The sequence below is a fragment of the Eulemur rufifrons genome, chromosome 14, assembly GCF_041146395.1.
Source record: "Eulemur rufifrons isolate Redbay chromosome 14, OSU_ERuf_1, whole genome shotgun sequence".
Taxonomy (NCBI): Eukaryota; Metazoa; Chordata; class Mammalia; order Primates; family Lemuridae; genus Eulemur; species Eulemur rufifrons.
Window position 1 is genome coordinate 2253875 of NC_090996.1, and position 19334 is coordinate 2273208.

Genomic DNA, 19334 nt, shown 5'->3' on the forward strand with positions numbered 1-19334 from the left:
GGCAGGAGGTCCCTGCGACACTGACACCGTCTCAAGGGGGTGGGGCCTGGACAGGGCAGAGGCTCTGATGGGAGGCCCCTCCTCCCTTCCCGGTCTGTGACTGTCACCATCCTTGTCCAGTTTCTCCACTTCCCTCCCTGACGGCCCCCACTGGCCAGCTCAACACCCCCGAAGCCCACCAGCGAGGCAGACAGGCTGGGGAGGAAACGTGACGCAGCCTCCTCTTAGGTCCGCTTTATTTGAGAGCAGGCGGGGAGGAGTCTAGGCCTGCTGTGCCCGCAGCAGCGCCCGCACCTGGCCGATCTGCCAGTCGACGCTGGAGCGCGCCGTGCCCCCCAGGGCGCCGTACTGCTCCACGCTGTGCCCGTAGTCCCACACGCGGCTCACGTCGCCCGAGAACAGGGGGCTGGAGGAAAAGGAGGTGATGGGCCAGGGCGGCGGCCACCCAGCCTCCAGGTACTCAGGCCCCCCCTCCCGGGAGGGGGGGGAGGGAGGGGCCGCACCTGATGGTCTGCAGCTCCTGCAGTGACAACTGGTTGAGGGCGACCCCCTTGGTCTCGGCCATGAACACGGCTTTCCCGGAGGCCTCGTGGGCCTGGCGGAACGGCATCTGGGGCGCAGCGCAGGGCTGATGCAGGCTTCTTCTGCTCTCTGGTCTGCCCCAGGTACCCTCGCCCCTTCCTGACCTCCCCCAGCCCCTGGGGGACATCCCGTCTCCTCGTCCCCCTCCTGACTGCCTCACACTTACCCCTTTGCGGACCAAGTAGTAGGCAAGGTCAGTGGCCAGCATGTCAGGGCTGAGAGCCTGTGCCATGTTCTCACGGTGGATCTGGGGGCACCGGCCAGGGGAGTGATGAGTCTTGGGGACGCTGGGGCCTGAAGCTGCCAGCCTGAGGCCCAGGGCCTCTCCCCTCTGCCAGGAGGTCCCTGCCTTGGGCAGACCCTCTCTTACCTACCTGGCTTTGCCCTGCTCTCTGCTTAAACCATCCCATAATTTTCTTTTTTAGGAGACAGGGTCTCAGTCACCTGGGCTGGAGTGCAGTGGTGTCATCATAGCTCACTGCAGCCTCAAACTTCTGGGCTTAAGCGATCCTCCTGCCTCAGTCTCCCAAGTAGCTGAGACTGCAGGCGCACACCACACCTGGCTAATCATAATTATTGATAATTTTTAGGTGTGCTAATAGAGCTGCGTTCATGTTTTCCAAGAGTCCCTATCTTTAGCATGTGTCAGAATTTCCTGAGGATTTATTAAAATACAAATTGCTGGGCCCCACCACCAGAGCCTCTGACTCAGTAGTCTGGAGTGGGGGGTCTAGGATTGCATTTCTCCAAAGTTCTCAGTGGATGCAGATGCCGCTAGGCTGGGGACCACACTTTGAGAGTCAGTGCTTTAGAGACACATCCTGAGCTATTTAGGAATGAAACAATGTGATGATGGGAATTTGCTTCCAAATGGGGAGGGGAGGGAGGGGAGGGGGTGGGTAAAGACAGCCGCGGCAAGAACGGCCACGAGGGGTTACTATTGAAGCTGGGGGTCGGTGCAGAGGCTTCATTGTGTATTCTCTGTTGTATATGGAAACTTCCCATAATAAATGAGTAAAAACGAAATCTGGCCTGGCCAGTTGACGGGACCTGGGCCCCGGGAGCCTAATGCACTGCCTTTCGACTGCAGCAGCTTTTGTCCCTTCGCAGTTCCCCAGGAGCAGGAACAAGCACATACCCTGTCCTGCCCCGGGCCTTCCAGCCCCACCCTGCCTCGCCCCAAGATCACCCCCCTGGCAGGCCCATCCCTGGTTCTAGGGCCTAGGCGGGAAGAGGCAGGTGGTTGGGGGCGGTGTCTTGCCTGCAGTGTAGAGATGACGCCAGTGGCCACCTGGAGGACAGCACTCATGGTGTCTGACACTTCAAACACAGCTTCCTTGTCCTCCTGGGGACGTGTGGCAGGAGGTGAGGACCCAGCAGACCCCTGGCACCTGTCGCCAGAGCCCTATCCCCTCTGAGGCATCCCCACTGCCTTCTACTGGAACACTCAGCACCCCAACTAAGCAAGGGCAGAAGGCTCCGAGGCCATGGAGCTGTGTGCACAGGATGGCAGGTGGCAATTCTGGGGGGCCCCTGCCTGGGCTAAGAACTGGCATGTGGCTGCAGGCAGGGGGGCCCTCACCCACTGCCCCAGCCTCGCACCTGCAGGTCCTTGTTGTAGGTGCTTGGGAGTCCCTTCAGGGTCATCAGGAGCCCGGCGCACTGCAGGAGAGGGACGCTCAGGAGCTGGGACCCTGGAGCCTGTCCTGGGAGTCCCCTCAGGACCCGCCGGGTCAGCCCAGAGGCCTAGCCCCTCTCTGCCCTGCTCACCCGCCCGAACACACGCCCCGCCTTGCTCCGGATCAGCTCCAGGCTGTCTGGGTTTTTCTTCTGGGGCATCAGGCTGCTTCCGGTGCTGGGGACAGAGATGCTGGGACTGAAGGGGCTCGCCTGCCCCTCGGCCGGTCAGCTGGTGGGGGCAGGGCAGGCCCAGCAGCACAGTGTCCAGGTCTGAGAAAGGGGCGAGCTGGGCAGAGGGGAGGCTGTGCCGGGGGGTGGGGCAGGGCGGGTGGCAGCTCGGGCCTTACCTGTAGGCATCTGAGAGCTGCACAAAGCTGAACTCCTTGGTGCCATAGAGGATGAGGTCCTCAGCCATCCTGCTGAGGTGGGTCATGCACAGCGAAGCCCAGAACAGGAACTCGGCTTGGGAGGGAGGGCAGGCTCTCGGGCACCAGGCCTTGCTTGCCCCCCTACCCAGCCTGACCAGACGGGGTGGGAGGAGCCTGGAGAGAAGCCGGGCTGGGGGACAAAGGTGGGGCACCATGCGGGGACTGGGCCCCAGGACTCACCCACAAAGTCTCGCTCACTGGTGGCATCCATGCTGTTAAGCGTGATGGCCCCAAAGTTCAGTTCTGGGGGTGGTGGAGGAAGCGGGGCTGGGCTGGGGGGCAAGGAGCGGCCTCCCCTACCCCACACAGGCTGCCCAGCCACCTCCCCCGTGAGCCCCTCTCAGGGAAGAGGATCAGGGAGGGCGGGAGGTAGGGGATCTCTTGCACAGGTCCCAGGAGGGAGGAAGGAGCCCCTGCCACAGGCAAGCCCTTGCCTCGATAACCTCAGTGCCCAGAGGCAACAAACGAAGGTTCCACCCAGGAGCCCCTGCCCTCTGTCTCCTGTGTCTGCCAGGCCTGGCGGCTGCTGAGGGTGACTCTCCCCAGGGAGGAGGGGCAGGGCGCCTCACCTGCTCGGAGCAGCTCCCGGTCCACACCCAGAGGATTGCCCGCGATGGCCCCGCTGCAAGGACAGGGGGTTTGTAGTGACAGGGCTCCCGGCAGGCAGGCGCGCACACACACACACACACACACACACACGCACACACACACACACACACACACACTGAACCAAGCCCTGGTTACCAGGGCTACGGCCTGGAGCTCAGCCATTCCCCGGCCCAGTCACCTCTGGTGCCAGAACACTTGTCCCCACACATGGGAAATGGCAGGCTGTGGGCCGGGTGCTGGGCTCTCCGGAGCCTCTCTGGAGAGCTCAGGCCCTGCTCACACACATCTGTGAGCTTGGCTGTCCCCATCTTAGAGCTGGGGGTCCCTGCAGAGTCCTCCTCCTGGCTGACTACCAGCTTTCTGTCATGCTGTCCTTCCCGGCTTCTCTTCTGTCAGTCCCCAGGGGGCCATGCTGACTAGGTAGCAGCGACCCCCATCCCCACCAGGCCCTCGGGCACTGGGGTCTCACTCACCTCCCCAGGGGCAGGACGTTGATCCGCTTCTGCACCTCCAGGAGCCTCTCAGAGTCGCGGGTCAGCGCTACGGCATGGCTGTGGGACACCAGGGGCGGGAGGGTCAGGGTAGCCTGCGGGGTCCCCCCATCACAGACCCATCACGGGGCCCTGGCACCGCACCCTGCTCACCTCAGGAGCCAGTGGCTCCAGCGGATGGGCTGTGCCCTCTGCAGATGTGTGTACCCCGGGAAGAGGACGTCACGTTCCCTGTGGGGGCAGAGAAGTGGCGGGAGGCCCAAGGGGCTAGGGTCAGGCAGAGGCTGAGCTGGAGGCTCGGGCAAGGCCTGCCTGGGACACCTGGGACCCTGCACGCCTGGGCCGCTCCAGGGGAGAGCAGGGCAGGCCCACAAGGCTCTTGCCCGCACGAGGGAGCCATCTCGTGGTGGCAAACAGGCCTAAAGAGAAAAGAGGCCAGCAGTGGGGGGTGTGATCCAAGGACTGGGCCAGCGCTGTGGGGCCTCCCAGGGGAGGCTTTGCCAGGACCAAGTGAGGGTTCCATCCTGAGCCTGGGCCTCTGTCACTAGGCAGCTCTGAGCAGGGACCAGAACGGGGGAGGAGGCCCACGGCAGGCACTGCCCGGGTTAGGGGGGGAGGCTGTGTGCGTGAACACACGAGGAGCACCTGAGGACCCCGGAACAGGCTGGGGCACGCTAAAGTAGGCAGCGCAGAGGCAGGGGTGCTGTGAGTGATGGTAGTTTTGTTGTTTATTTTAAAATAAACAGCTTTACTGAGATATAATTCACAATGCAATTTACCCAAAGTGTACACTTTAGTGTACAACCATCACCACAGTTAATTTTAGGACATTTTCATCACCCCATACAGACACCCCAAACTCTAGCAGCCGCTCCCTATTCCTCCCAGCAGCCCCCACCCCGCCTCCCAGGGTGATGATTCTTATGCCCTTGTTCCCCCAGGTGGCTGAGGTCTGTGAAATGGGGGGTCACAGGGATCTGGCAGCGAGGAGGGGTCAGCCTGTCTCTGACGCCGCCTAGGGGCTTCTCAGCAGCGCCTAGGGCCGGGTCTGCAAGGAGCAGAGCCAGCCCCAAAGACAGCAGGTCACGGAGGCCAAGCGTGAACGAGGCTGGGGGGGATGGCAAGTGCAGGCCGAGGGGTGGCCCTGGCTGCTGCAGGCACAGCCAGTCCATTTCCTCTGGCCTCCAGGCACTGCTTGGTGCCTCGGCCTCCTGCCCTAGAATCTTCAAAGGCCGCGGTTTCCCCGCCTGCTGAGCTAGGAAATGCCCACTCCTGGCTGTCTGCCTGGAGCCACCGCCTGTCACCCGGGGCCTGGCTCCCTGACCCTGTTCACCCCTGCCACCTTGGCCTGGGGTTCAGGCCACCTGCCTCGGTGGACAGGACACTCTGGCTGCCCTTAGGCCCCTCTCTGCCCCTGGGTGTCCACAGAGGACTCACGCCTCTGCCCGATCCACCATGGTTCTGATGAGCTCCCACAGGAGGGCCGAGAGAGTGGAGCAGGTCTGCCGCATCCACAGCCTGAGGTCTGTGACCACCTGTGGTGGGGCGGAGGTGGCAGTCAGGGGGGTGCCAGGCTGGGAAGGTGCGGGGCAGGGAGCAGGGGCGCTGGCAGCACCTGGTCATTCCGACTGCGTCCTGTGTGCAGCTTCCCTGCAGTGTCACCGATGAGCTCCTGGGGGTGCGGGGAGGACGGGTCAGGGACTGCACACCCACGGCCCGAGGGGCCAACAGAGGCAGGGCAGGTCCTCACCAGCCCTGTCGCCCACCGTCCCCACCCCAGGCCCTGCCCAAGCTCTTGCCATCTCTGTGGAGGCCTCCTATTCTGAGGTCTTGCCTGCTCTCTGCCAGTGACGAAGGGGACAGAATGATGGCACTTATGCTAGAAGTACCCAGGGCAAGGTGGAGAGGGAAGGCCAGGAAGGCAGACGGCAGTTGGGGGGGCCGCATACCTTCAGGCGTCTCTCATTGGCTGTGTGGATGTCCTCATCACTGGGGTTTAGCTTGAAGGTGCCCTGGGCCCACTCTTCGGCCACCTAGAGCAGATGGCAGCAACCCTGAGGTCAGGTGGGCAGGCATTGGCAGCCGCGAGGGCCCTTGCCTTGGTCCTACGCTCTCCCTGACAACTGACTGTCCCCACGCAGGAGCTGAGTCCTGGGAGTGCACCTGGGGAAAGGGCTGGCACAGCCCCCGCCACCGATGAGCATCTCAGGCCCAGCACACCTTTGCCCATGCGCCATGGGGACTGCAGGGGTCACTAAAGGATGAAGGGCAAGGCTGAGGCAGGAGGATTGCTTAAGGCCAGGAGTTCGAGACCAGCCTGACCAACATAGTGAGATCCTGTCTCTACAAAAAAATTAAAAAATTAGCCAGACATCGTGATGCACGCCTATAGTCCCAGCTTCTTGGGGCTGAGGCAGGAGGATAGCTTGAGTCTGGGAGTTTGAGGTTGCAGAGAGCTATGATTTCACCACTGCATTCCAGCCTGGGCAACAGAGCTGATCTTGTCTCAAAAAAAGAAAAAAAAGATGAAGAGATAGCATAGCCATCACAGCACGTGGTTAAACAGCAAGTCTGCAACGACTACCATGTGAAACCACAGGCCCAGGACACTGCAACCTGTGCTCCGGGCTTTGGCGGGAGCCTGGGGCACAGAGAGAGGGCCTCGGTGGGGCCTGGGACGTGGCAAGTACCTTGTCCAGGCCTTGGAGTATCTGGTCCATCTCGGCCTTGGTGAGGAGCCCCGCCTTCTCCAGGCCCCTGCTGTAGGCCTTGCTGCCCTGCACGTCCGCCTCCCACAGGTGCCGGTCGTAGGCGATAGACGCGTTGAACTTCTCCATGATGGGGTCCACTGCGCCCACAAACCGGCCACCCCACAGCTTCCCACTCTGCCGGGAGAGCAGCAGCAGTTAGTGTCCTCCCCACACCCCAGAACAGTGCCTCTCGCAAAGGGCCCTCAGGAAGGTGGACGGCGGTGGAGACCACTGAGCAGGATGATTCTAACTGGACAGACAAGGAAACTGAGGCTCAGAGGGTCAGGAACCTGCTCAGAGCCACCCCAGGAGTGAGTATGGGAATGTGGCTGGACACCGAAGTTAGGGTCCTTTCCCACCATGTGGCATGACTCCAGGGAGATGGTGGCAGGGTACAAGGCACCCCTGGGACCTTTCCTGCCACTGACCAAACTGAGAAGCCGCCCCAGAATGCAGAGTTTGAATCCAGCTCTGATGTGCCAGTGATAATGGTAATGACACTGGCTAACATACGCCGCATTCTTGCTGAGTGCCAGGTGCTGCTCTAACTGCTTAGCATGTGCCTGTCATGAGCGTTCAGTTAGAAACATTTGTAAAGTGCACACATAGCACAGTGCCCGGAGCTCAGGAAGGATTCAGGAAACGCCAGTTGTTACTAAGGGAAGGGCTGAGGGCTGTCGGCCCAGAGTGTGTTTCAGCTCTGCTCCTGGTTCCCGTGTGCATCACAGGGACCTCCACGGTGCTCTGGCCCCGGACTGTGAGCTGACCCCTCAGAGCCCAACAGCCCCGGCTGCCAAAGGACTCTGCCCTGCAGAGGCAGCCTCCACCCGCCTCAGCCTTTTGAGCTGGGCCTGCCCCTTACCCCTCAGCTGCCCCGCCAAGCCTAGATCTCCAGCGAAGCACCACGTGGGGCCCTGGTCCTGACCACTGGGGCCAGAGGGCCAATGCCAGCCAGTCAGAATCCAGAGCCAACCTGCCCCCAAGCCCCAGCAGGCACTGGGGCTCCCTGCCTGGGTTGTTAGTAACAACAACAACTACTTAACAAGTGGGGCTGCAGCCAAACCAATTAGTACCAACCTACAGGATGGCCAGGGGCAAGCTGAGGTCACCTGCAGCACTGGTCCACCTGAAGGCAGACCACTCTGCCCTGGGACCAAGCTCCTACCCTACTGGCAGGCATAAAAGGACCCCAGGAGGAGGTCACAGTGAGGTGGAGGCTGAATGTGGAAGGAGAAGCCACCGCTCCCAGCCAGGCACATCTGGGCCAGAATGATCCCCTCAGGCAAGGGGGCAGAGGCACTGAGTTGGGCTGGGTTGAATGAGCAACAGCCAAGCTAGAATGTGCGAGGGAAATAATACAGTATTGTTACATTAGCCACCATTTACTGAGTAACTACTGCTGCTTGGCCCTGTGCTAGGGATTCTACACGTGCTTTCACACCCTCCTGTGGGGGTGTGATAGGGGCACTGTTACCCTTATTTCACAAGTGAGGAGAGAGATTCAGAGAGTTCAAGTGACTTTGGTACTGAAACCAAGTCTGTTTGGCTCCAAAGTCCAGCTCTGCCCGCAGCCCTCCACCACGACCCAGAAGCTAGCAGGGAGGCATTCTCATCCCATTCATTCGCAGGAACCGAGGGAGAGGAAGTGACTTGCCAGCTTCTGAAGGCCAGAAGGGACTGGAACCCAGATCGCCTGCTCCCCAGGCCCAGGGTCCCCTTCATCAGCATGAAGCAAACAGCCCCTTTTACCTGAAGGGTTCAAAGCAGTGACCTCATGGTCCAGTGCCTTACAGAGGGAGGCAGACAGCTATTACACCCCCATCTGCTAGATACATCAACTGAAGCCCAAGGAAGGGAACCTCTGTCTTGGACTCCCGCCACTCAGTGGTCAGGAAGAGAAGCCAGGAGTCCCTGGCCCTAAGGAGCAGAGGCCAGTGAGACCGGAAGGGGCCAGGTACTGGGGCCACTGGATCACAGGGAGATGTCCCCACCTCCTGACTCCACATGCCAGCGTGGAGGACAAGGATACTTTGGGGGCTGAGCCTTTTTCTATACACAGGGACAACTGCTGCGGCGGGAGAAGGGATGTGGTTCAGGGTGGGGACTGACAGGAGGACACGTGCGAGAAGGAACGAAGAGGTGAGGGCCTGAAGGAGCAGGCAGCACCCGTCCCGGCCAGGCAGGCGGCACTGTCAGGTCAGGTCAGGGCCACCCTTCCCCAGTGGTGGGGGCTGGTGGGTTTGCCACACGGGCCGTCTGGGGACACCTGTGAATCCGGGTAAAGATCTCTGCCGGCTCTAGCAGGTGCGCCTGGGGGTGCCGGCCTCCCGGAGCCACCCAGGACAATTAGCAAGAGGGAGACTCCACCGGGAGATCGGTGCGCAGGTCACGGCCTCGGCTGGCGCCCAGGGCGCCCCTCCCCCCTTGCTCGGAGCCTCGGAGGACCGGCGTCCCCGAGGTCCCACTCACCTCCGATGCCATGTTGGGCGGTTCCTCGTCGTCCCGGAGCCTCAGTCCTCCCAGTCTGGAAAACAAGACAGGACTGACACCTCCTTGACCCGCGGGGTCCGCTGGGGCGGGCTGTCTCCGAGCTCGGGCCCCTGCGCCCCGCCGCGCTCAGCCCTCGGAGAGGCGGACGTGGGCAGCGCCCAGCGCGCACCCCGGTCCTCGGCGTCCCCGCCTGTCCCCGCCCGTCCCCGCCCGTCCCCGCCCGTCCGGCCGCCGCGCACTCACCACCGCCCGGCCGCGCCGTCCGTCTTCACCGGCCACCTGGAGGGGCCTTTCTGGCCCGGATGGCGACATCGGCAGCCCGGCCCCGGCCCCGCCTCCCGCGGCGGCCGCACCAATCCACGGCGGCCCTTGCAGGTGGGCGTCGCCTGCGCCCTCCAACCGCGGCTGCGGGCGGGGCCACCCTGGCGCAGCCTCCAGCCGAGCGGCCAGAACCGGGACGCGGCTGAGGGTGGCGCCCGCGTCGGCACTCGGTCGGGTCCGCAGACGCTGTCGCTCGGGTCAGCAGACGCGCCGGCCGCCGGAGACGCGGGCCGAGGTAGAACCAGTGCCATCAGGCCCAAGCCTGGCGAGTCCACAGGATACGTAAAGGGAAATGGCATGTGCACTCATTCATTCATTCAGCAAACACGTGCAGAGCACCTCTGACTTGCCAGGTGCAGCGTTAGACACTGAGCAAAAAGCAATGCGCATGGGAAAGGACGACTGCCTTCAAAGTCCCAACAGAGTGTGGACGAACCGTGCCGGAAGCACAGAAGCAGGCTGGGTCCTGGGTGCTCAGGGAAGATGTCCTTGATAAGATGAGTTAACTGATTACTCAACAAAAATGATGGGCTGGACTCTGGGCGCTGGAGTACAGCCGCGAACTTTGCCCTGAAGGGGCTTCTAGTGAAGATGTCTCCTGAGTTGAATCTTAGAAGACGGGGAGAGTTTGCCCAGCCAAGAAGGGGAGAAGAACACTGAGGGCAGAGGGAGCAGCCGGGGTGAGAGGCTGTGAATGGCCTGCTGGGAGAACAGGAAATCATCAAAGTGGCTATAATGAAGGGTCAGGGGCCAGGCAGGAGAGGTGGGCATAGGCTGGGGCAAGACTGTGAAGGGCTTTGAACGTCCAGAGAGGCAGTTTGTTCTTGGTTCAATCGGTCATAGGGAGCCAATTGATTTTAAAATCAGGGGAGCCAAATTTATTTTTTAGAAAGAGAAATCTGGCAATATTACTGAGGATGGAATGGAGGGGAGAAGAAGAGACCAGGGGCTGGGATGCCCTGAGAGTTGAAGATTTTTAGCCCTTGCTCAACTCAAGAGTGGAATTTATTGGAGTTTCCAGGATGTATCAGGCTGTTTCAAGCCTTCTTAAATGCTCTTCCCTGTGCCTGAGATGCCTTTCTCTCCGTCCTGCCACCTCCCATTAGCCAAGCATCATCAATGTCAGGTTGACTCCCAGCTGATCCCAGTGTCCAACTCTGGGCTCTCGTGTGGCCCTGGAGCATAGCAGCATCCAGCAATCTTTCCTTAAATTGAGAGCACCATCGTAGTTGCTCCTAGGTCTTCCCCCAACCCGAGTGCATATGCTTCTTGGGAGCCAACTTTTATCCACTACATCTCTGTCACCTGACCCCAGCCTTCTCCTATCTTCTGCCACAGAAGCCCCAGAACTGGGCTGCAGCAGGCCACAGTGAGGACAAGAAAGACTATGAGACCAGTCATAAGCCATTGTTCCTGAAAAATGACAGAGTGTAATGGCAAGTCCCTGGGATCTATGAGCTAATGTCTGAGGCTTGGCATCCCTTCCTGGGAGACCAAGTGTGAAAACCACTGGCATTCTGCAAACATGAGGTCACATTCCTGACTACCCAGCAACATACAGGGGCCAAATGCTTTGACAAATACATTGAGGCTAGGATGGGAGCTGGGGAAGGTGTTTGAGAGCAGGGCTGTGACCACAATACCTAACATGGGTGACTCACCAGGTGCCAGACTCTGTGCTAAAGGCTTCACAAAATTAATCTCATTTCATCCTCACAACAGGCTTGTTTACAGATGAAGAAACAGAAGCTTCAAGGGATTAGGGGTTAGAGGACATGCCCATGGGCTCCCAGGTACAAGGGGACAGTCAGTCTGGCTTCCCACCTGACAGAAGAGAGACCGTCCAGTCCAGGTTTGTTTGCAGCAAATAGCAAGCTTGGCCTGTGCGGAGGCCACTCCGTAGCTATAGGGAATGGAACTCAGGAAGAGGAGGAAGATGGGGAGGCAGCGTAAAGGCATGTGAAGGAAAACAAAACAAAACAAGTCAAAGAAGTCTGCAGCTGAGTCCCGGACAGCAGACACTAAAGTGGACATGACCCATGATCTTGAGGAAGCATCCTTGGCATTACAGAGTCATGGGAGTAAAGAGCCAGGTTCTCTCTAAAAAAGCTGAGATAAAATCCCATGGAGGTTTCCCTGCCTCCCTGGGGAGGCAGCAGTGTGCCTGCCATTGGTTAGTCTGTTACTAGTGCAGGGAAGATGGGTAAGAAGAACAGGTCATCTCTAACCACCAGGAAACCACCCTCTGCTACCTGTAGTCCATAAATAGGTTGGAAAAAGGCTCTGAAGAGTGACTACCCCAGACCTTTGAGAGGCAACACTCAGCCCATACTACCATCTAGCAGCTCCTTCCCCAAGTGGGAGGTCTGGGTGGACTATTCCTCCCAGTGGGAGCACCACTGGAAGGAAGACTGGGCTTTGGGTCACTGTGGAGAACAGCTGCATATTCCTCATTCTCAGGGGCCTCTTTTGTCACCGTCAGACTCAAATCTCCTGCAGCCTTCCAGGATAGGACTGTAGGGACTTGGGGATGGAGTGAGCCAATTCCCAGGAAATTGCTAGGATTGTTTCGATCCTGTAATGCATTGGAAATGGTGGGTGGGATTGGATCAAATTCTCAAGCCTTGTTAAATGAAAGGTGCTCAAATTCATTGCCAGCAGACCCAGAATACAAAAAATGCTAAAGATGTTCTTTAATATGAAAGGAAATGACATCAGATGGAAGTTTGGGTCTACAAAAAGGAACAAAGAGCACCAGAAATGGTAACTATGTATAGAAGACATTTTTCTCTCTTCTTAATTTCTTTTTTAAAAGACAGGTGTCTATACAAAGTAAAAATAATAACAATGTACTGTTAGTTTTATAACAAAGTGAAGGAGAGGCTAATGAAATTATACTATTGCAAGTTTTTTACATTAGACATGGAGAGGTATAATATTAATTCAGGTTAAACTGGGATAAGTTAAGAATTCATATTGTAACTCTGAGAGCAACCAACTTTAAAAAAAGAGGTACATCTAAAATACTAATAGAGAAGAAAAAATGGAATGCTAAAATATACTCAATCCAAAAGATGTCAGGAACAAAGGACAGACAGAAAAAATAGCAAGATGATAGATGTTAACAACTATATCAAGAATTACATTAAGTGTAAATGGGTTAAATACTCCAATTAAAGGCAGATATTGTCAGAATATATTTTTAAAAAACCAAGATCCAACTATATGCTGTCTACAAAAAAAAATCCATTTAAAATGTAAAGACACAGACAAGTTAAAACTAAAGAGATAGAGGAAGATGGTGGAGTGGGTGTCACCAGAAATCTGTCTGTCTCTCCACCTAGACGACAATTATACTAGCAGAATGCAACTTTTGTCTGATGTAACTATTTTGGTACTCTACAGTCTGTTGAAGGATTGCAACGTCTAGGGGAAGGCTTGGACGATAAGTCCAATTAATTTCCATCCACTTTAGCTCTCAGCACCGGAGCAGCTACCCATGCCCAATCTTCATCCCCATGGCAAGTAACCATGTGAGGGTTCCTGCAAAACCTTGCAGGCACCAGGGTGGGCTAAAAGAACCTTGTCCTCCAAACATGGGGAAATGTGCTCTGATTACTGATTGCTGCTTCTGATCAAAAAGGTGCAAAGAGGCAGGCCATTGTTGTACCCTTCTTCCCATCCTTGCAACTCCTCCCCATCTGGCTTAAAGAAATTCCAGGGGATTTAAAGGGCCAGTGTCCTTTTTTATCCCCTTTTGAGAGCTAGACATTAAAGACGGAGACATCCAGAAGCAACTACGTATTGGAAAAATTAGAACGTGACCACACAGGCTCAGGTGAAAGCTCAGGCTCAGAAAATACCTGAGAAGACCTTAAGTTTACACCTCAGGCTGATCCTTGTCACAGAGATAGCCTACACCAATTTTAAAAAAATAAAATCAATCTTTAAAAACAATGTCAAGATATAAGCTTGTGCTAAAAAAAGAAAAGTTAAAAACCAGCAAACTCTGGACAAGGGGAAAATTTTCTTTCTAGAAGTACTATGTTATTAAATTCAAATGTCCAGTTTTTATTAATAACAACAACAAAAATCACAAGGTATACAAAGAAACAGAAAAGTTGGCTCATTTAAAAGGAAAAAATAAATCAATAGAAACTGTCCATGAAAAAAGAACTGATGACAGATCTACTAGACAAGGACTTTAAAACAACTATCTTAAAGATGCTCAAAAGACTAAAGGAAGACATGGAGAAAGTTAACAGAATTATGTATGAACAAAGTGGAAATATCAATAAAGAGATAGAAAACCTAAAAAGAAATCAAGAAGAAATTCCGCAGCTGAAAAATACAATAACTAAAATGAAAAATTCACTAGCAGAGTTCAAAGGCAGATTTGAGCAGGCAGAAGAAAGAATCAGCAAGCTTGAAAAGAGGATAATGGAAGTTAATGAGTCTGAGGAACAGAAAGAAAAAAGATTGAAGAAAAGTGAATAGAGCCTAAGAGACCTCTGGGAAGCCATCATGCAGACTAATATACACACTGTGGGAGTTCCAAAGGAGAAGAGAAAGAGAAAGGGGCTTGGAGAATATCTGAAGAAATAATAGCTGAAAACTTCCCAAATTTTATGAAAGACATGAATATAAAAATCCAAAAGCTCAACAAACTCCTAGTAACATGAACTCAGAAACCCATACCAACACTCATTATGATTAAACTTTTGAAAGCCAAATATGTTCTGGGTAACAGTTAAAATATTATAGAAAATAAAAAAAGAGATAAACTTTTGAAAGCCAAAGAGACAATCTTGAAAGCAGCAAGAAAAACACAACTCATCACATACAAGGGATCTTCAATAAGATGAAAATCAGCAAGTTTCTCATTATAAACAATGGAGACCAGAAGGCTGATGTACTCAAAGCACTAAAAGGAAAAAAAAAAAAACAAAACTGTCAACCAAGTATCCTATATCCAGCAAAACTGTCCTTAAAAAGTGAGGGGGAAATTAAGATATTCCAGATAAACAAAATCTGAGGGACTTTGTTACCACTAGACCTGCCCTGCAAGAAATGCTCAAAGGAGTTCTGCAGGGTGAAACGAAAGGACACTGGACAGTAACTCTAAGCCATATGAAAAAACGAAGATCTCAATAAAGATAAATACATGGGCAATTACAAAAGCTAGTAGTATTTTAACATTTGTAACTTCACTTTTTGTTTTCTACATGATTTAAGAGACCAATACATTTTTTAAAAAACAATTATTAGTCTAAAAGCTAGTACTATTGTAACTTTGGTTTGTAATTCCACATAATTTAAGAAACTAATGCATTTAAAATAATTATTGGTTCATATTTTGGGGCACACAATATATAAAGATATAATTTTGTGACATCAACAACTAAGGAGTTGGGGAAAGAGCTGTAAATAAACAGTTTTTGTGTTATTGAAGTGAAACTGCCACAAATTCAAATTAGAGTGTTATTACTTTTGGGTGTTAAATGTAATTTGTATGATAACCACAAAGAAAATAGCTATAGACTATACACAAAATAAAATGGGAAAGGAATTTAAACATTTCACTACAAAAAAAATCAACGAAACACAGAAGACAGTAATACAGGGAATGAGGAGGGAAAACTATAAGGCATGTAGAAAACAAATAGCAAAATGACAGGAGTAAATCCCTCCTTATCAGTAATTACTTTAAATGTAAATAGATTAAACTTTCCAATCAGAAAACAGGCATTGGCTGAATGGATAAATACACGGATCCAAACATATGCTGTCTGTAGCTCCAAAGACACAAATAGATTGAAAGTGAAATGAAGGAAATTCTGACATATGCTACAACAGGAATGAACCTTGAGAATGTTAGGTTAAGTGAAATAAGCCAGACACAAAAAGACAACTACTGTATGACCCCATTTATATTAGATACTTAGAGTAGTCAAATTCATAGAGACAGAAAGTAGAATGGTGGTTGCCAGGGGCTGGGGATAGAGAGAAATGGAGAGTTATTATTTAATGAGTATTGAGTTTCAGTTTTACAAGATGGAAAGAATTATAGAGATGGATGGTGATGATGGTTGCACATTATGAATGTATTTAATACCACTGAACTATACATTTTGAAACGTTTCAGATGGTGAGTTTTATGTTATGTGCATGTTATCACAATAAAAAATGGAAAAGAAGTAAACAATGAAAATATATATACCATATAAACACTAATCATAAGATCTGGAGTGGCTATATTCATATCGGACAAAGTAAACTTTAAGGCAAGAAATATTACCAGAGATAAAGAGGATCATTATATAATAAAGGGTCAATTTACCACCAAGAGTTAACAATTCTAAGTGTATATGCTCCTAATAACACAGCTTAGCAGCAGTCCCCAAACTTTTTGGCACCAGGGACTGGTTTCATGGAAAATAATTTTTCCATGACTGGAGGTGAGGGGTTGAGGTGTCGTGGGTGGGGCGGAGGCGGTGGTGCAGAGCTCCGGCAGTGATTTGCAGCCCATTTACTAACAGGCCACCAACCTGTACCAGGTTACAGTTCTGGGGGTTGGGGACCACAGAAAAGTATATGGGAGAATGTGCATAGGTTATATGCAAACACTATGCCATTTTATATCAGGGACTGATATAAAACATCTGCAGATTTTGGTATTCACAAGAGGACCTGGAACCAACCCTCATGGATACCAACAGATGACCATAAATTACTGATGCCTTGCAAGCAGCAGAATGATGATGAAATTTTTTTACACTTAAAAAAGACCCTTAAAAGATATTACAATATATGCATACCATGGAACATAACTCAGCCATAAAAAGAAATGAACCATTGATATATGCAATAACTTGGATGAACATCCACCAAATTATGCTGAATGAAAAGCTAATCCCCAAAAGTTACATATTAAATAATTCCACTCATACATTTTTGAAATAACAAAATTTTATAAATGGAGGACAGAATAACAGTTGTCAGTAATTAGGGATGGGAGAGATTTTTATGAAAAGAAAACATGAGGGATCCTGTGGCACTGGAGCTACTCAGTATCTTGACTGTGGTGGTGAATACATGAACCTACACAGATGATTAAATTATTGAGCTTCATGCGCACACATACACACACAAATGAGCATAAGTAAAATGGGGAAATCTGAATAAGATAGGTAGATTGTATCAATGTCAATATACTGGTTGTTATATTATACTATATTTTTGCAAAATGTTACCATTGGGGAAACTGAATAAAGTATAAAGGGATGTCTCTATATTATTTCCTACAATTGCATGTGACTCTAAAATTATTTCAAGAAAAATTCAATAAAAAATATATTATGACCAGGGGCAGTGTCTCAGGCCAGTAATCCTAGCAACTCAGGAGGCTGAGGTGGGAGGATCACTTGAGGCCAGGAGTTCAAGGACAGCCTAGGTAACATAGCAAGACTCCATCTCTTAAAAAAATTAGCCAGGCATGATGGCCTGTGCCTGCGGTCCCAACTACTTGGGAGGCTGAGCTGGGAGGATCGCTTGAGACCAGGAGTTGGAGGCTGGAGTGAGCTACGAGCACACCACTGCACTCCAGCCTGGGTGACAGAGTGAGACCTTGTCTCAAAAGAAATTAAAAAACACTGACAATCCCATTGCTAAAACCCCAATGAACCTAGATATACGTGTGTATCAGTTTTACTGAAATATAATTGATGTACAATACAAAATTCAAAGTGTATAATGATAAACTTTGACATATACATGCATGCATGTAACCACATCATAATCAAAATAGTGAGTTTATCCATCATACCCAAACTATCTTTGTGTCTCTTTATAATCCCTTCCTCCTGCCTCTCCCCATCCATTGCCAAGAAAACATCAATCTATTTTTTATAACCCGAGTAGTTTGTATATTTTCTATCCATCATTTGTGGAAAATGCCATCCTTTCTTCAACTTATTACCTTTGCAAGTTTATCAAAAACATCTGAGAATAAATAGAGTTTTCTTCTTCTTTTCCAAATTAAATGTCTTATTTTTTTTAACCTCATTGCACTAGCTAAATATCTTTTTTGTTTTTGTTTTTGTTTTTTTTTGTGACAGAGTCTCACTCTGTTGCCCGGGCTAGAGTGCCGTGGCATCAGCCTAGCCCACAGCAACCTCAAACTCCTGGGCTCAAGCGATCCTACTGCCTCAGCCTCCCGAGTAGCTGGGACTATAGGCACACGCCACCATGCCTGGATAATTTTTTCTATATATATTTTTACTTTTCCAGCTAATTTCTTTCTATTTTTAGTAGAGATGGGGTCTCACTCTTGCTCAGGCTGGTCTCAGGATTGTTTGAACTCCTGAGCTCAAACAATCCACCCACCTTGGTCTCCCAGAGTGCTAGGGTTACAGGCGTGAGCCACCGCACCCGGCCAAGCTAAATAAATATCTTGTACAATGTTGAACAGAAGGGATGAGAGCAGTCTTTAATTCACCAGTGTTTTCTTCCACAATGTTTAATCTGTTATCAATCTAATTTACTATATCAGAACTTGTAGTGTTCAACTCTACAGGCTCAATTTGGCTCATTTTTAAATCTTCAATGTCTCTAACTTTTTTTAATTGCACAAGGTGATAATTTTATTTTCATTTTCATAATATTTTAACTAATTATTGTTATTGTGTAGAAATGCTATTGTATACAGGCATACCTCAAAGATATTGTGGGTTCAGTTCCAGACCACCACAATAAAGTGAATATCTCAATAAAGTGAGTCACACAAATTTCTTGGTTTCCCAGTATACATGAAAGTTGTTTACACTACACTGTAGTCCATTAGGTGTGGCAATTGCATTATGTCTAAAAAAAAGTACATACTTTAAAAATAATTTATTGTTTAAAAATGCTAACAATCATCTGAGCATTCAGCAAGTTATAATCTTTTTGCTGGTGGGGGTTGATAGCTGGGGATTGATCAAGGTGGTGGCTGCTAAAGCTTGGGGCGGCTGTAGAAATTTCTTAAAATAAGACAACAATGAACATTGCCACATTGATTGACTCTTCCTTTTATGAAAGATTTCTCTGGAATATGTGATGCTGTTTGATAGCATTTTACCCATCGTAGAACTTCTTTCAAAATTGGCGTCAGTCCTCTCAAACACTGCCACTGCTTCATCAACTAAATTTATGCGATATTCCAAATTCTTTGTTGTCATTTAAACAATATTCACAGCATCTTCAGGAGTAGATTCCATCTCAAGAAACCACTTTCTTTGTCCATCCATAAAAAGCAATTTCTTATCTGTTAAAGTTTTATCATGAGATTGCAGTAATGTAGTCCCATCAGCCAGCTCCTCTTCTAAGTTTCTTGCTATTTCCATCACATCTGCAATTCTTTCCTTTAGTGAAGTCTTGAACCCCTCAGTGTCATCCATAAGAGTTGGAATCAACTTCTTCCAAACTCCTGCTAATGTCGATATTTTGATCTCCTCCCATAAATCGCGAATATCCTTAACGGCATGTAGAATGGTGAATCCTTCCTGGAAGGTTTTCAATTTACTTTGCCCAGATCCATCAGTGGAATCACTATCTGTGGCAGCTATAGCCTTATGAAATGTATATTTTTTCAGAGACAGGGTCTTGCTCTGTCACCCAGGCTGGAGTGCAGTGGCACAATCATAGCTCACTGCAGCCTCAAACTCCTGGACTCAAGCAGTCCTCCCGCCTCAGCCTCACGAAGTGCTGGGGTTACAGGCATGAGCCACGGTGCCTGACCAACACCCCTGGCTTTGAGACGCCTCTCCACCTCATTAGTCATTCCCTTCTCTGCCCCATCGCGTCTAAACACAGTGCATTGTAGTTATTGATGTCCAGAGCTGGTTCCCCAACTAGGACGTCAGCTAGCCAGGGCAGAGGGTGTGTATTACTCAGCACCCAGTGGGCCATCACTACATGTTTGTTGAGTGAATAACACAATGAAC

General features: G+C 51.2%; 1 protein-coding gene across 1 annotated transcript; it reads right to left on the reverse strand.

Annotated features, from left to right (window-relative positions):
• Nucleotides 1–214: 214 nt before the first annotated feature.
• ASL (argininosuccinate lyase) lies at nt 215–9347 on the reverse strand. The gene is made up of 17 exons (XM_069486133.1): nt 9274–9347; nt 9010–9064; nt 6481–6675; nt 5740–5823; nt 5406–5462; nt 5228–5325; nt 3944–4021; nt 3773–3850; nt 3260–3312; nt 2871–2933; nt 2610–2724; nt 2353–2437; nt 2185–2244; nt 1844–1927; nt 749–829; nt 504–610; nt 215–406 (listed from the first exon to the last, which is right to left on the reverse strand). Exons 2-17 carry the CDS (start codon nt 9019–9021, stop codon nt 262–264), a joined length of 1395 nt encoding a protein of 464 aa, XP_069342234.1. The 5' UTR covers nt 9022–9064; nt 9274–9347; the 3' UTR covers nt 215–261.
• Nucleotides 9348–19334: the final 9987 nt, after the last annotated feature.

Coding starts and splice junctions, on each gene's coding strand:
- ASL (XM_069486133.1), bottom strand. Junction 5,824..6,480: donor TACTCCAAGGCCTGGACAAG/GTACTTGCCACG, acceptor CATCTGCTCTAG/GTGGCCGAAGAGTGGGCCCA. Junction 5,326..5,405: donor GACGCAGTCGGAATGACCAG/GTGCTGCCAGCG, acceptor GCCCCACCACAG/GTGGTCACAGACCTCAGGCT.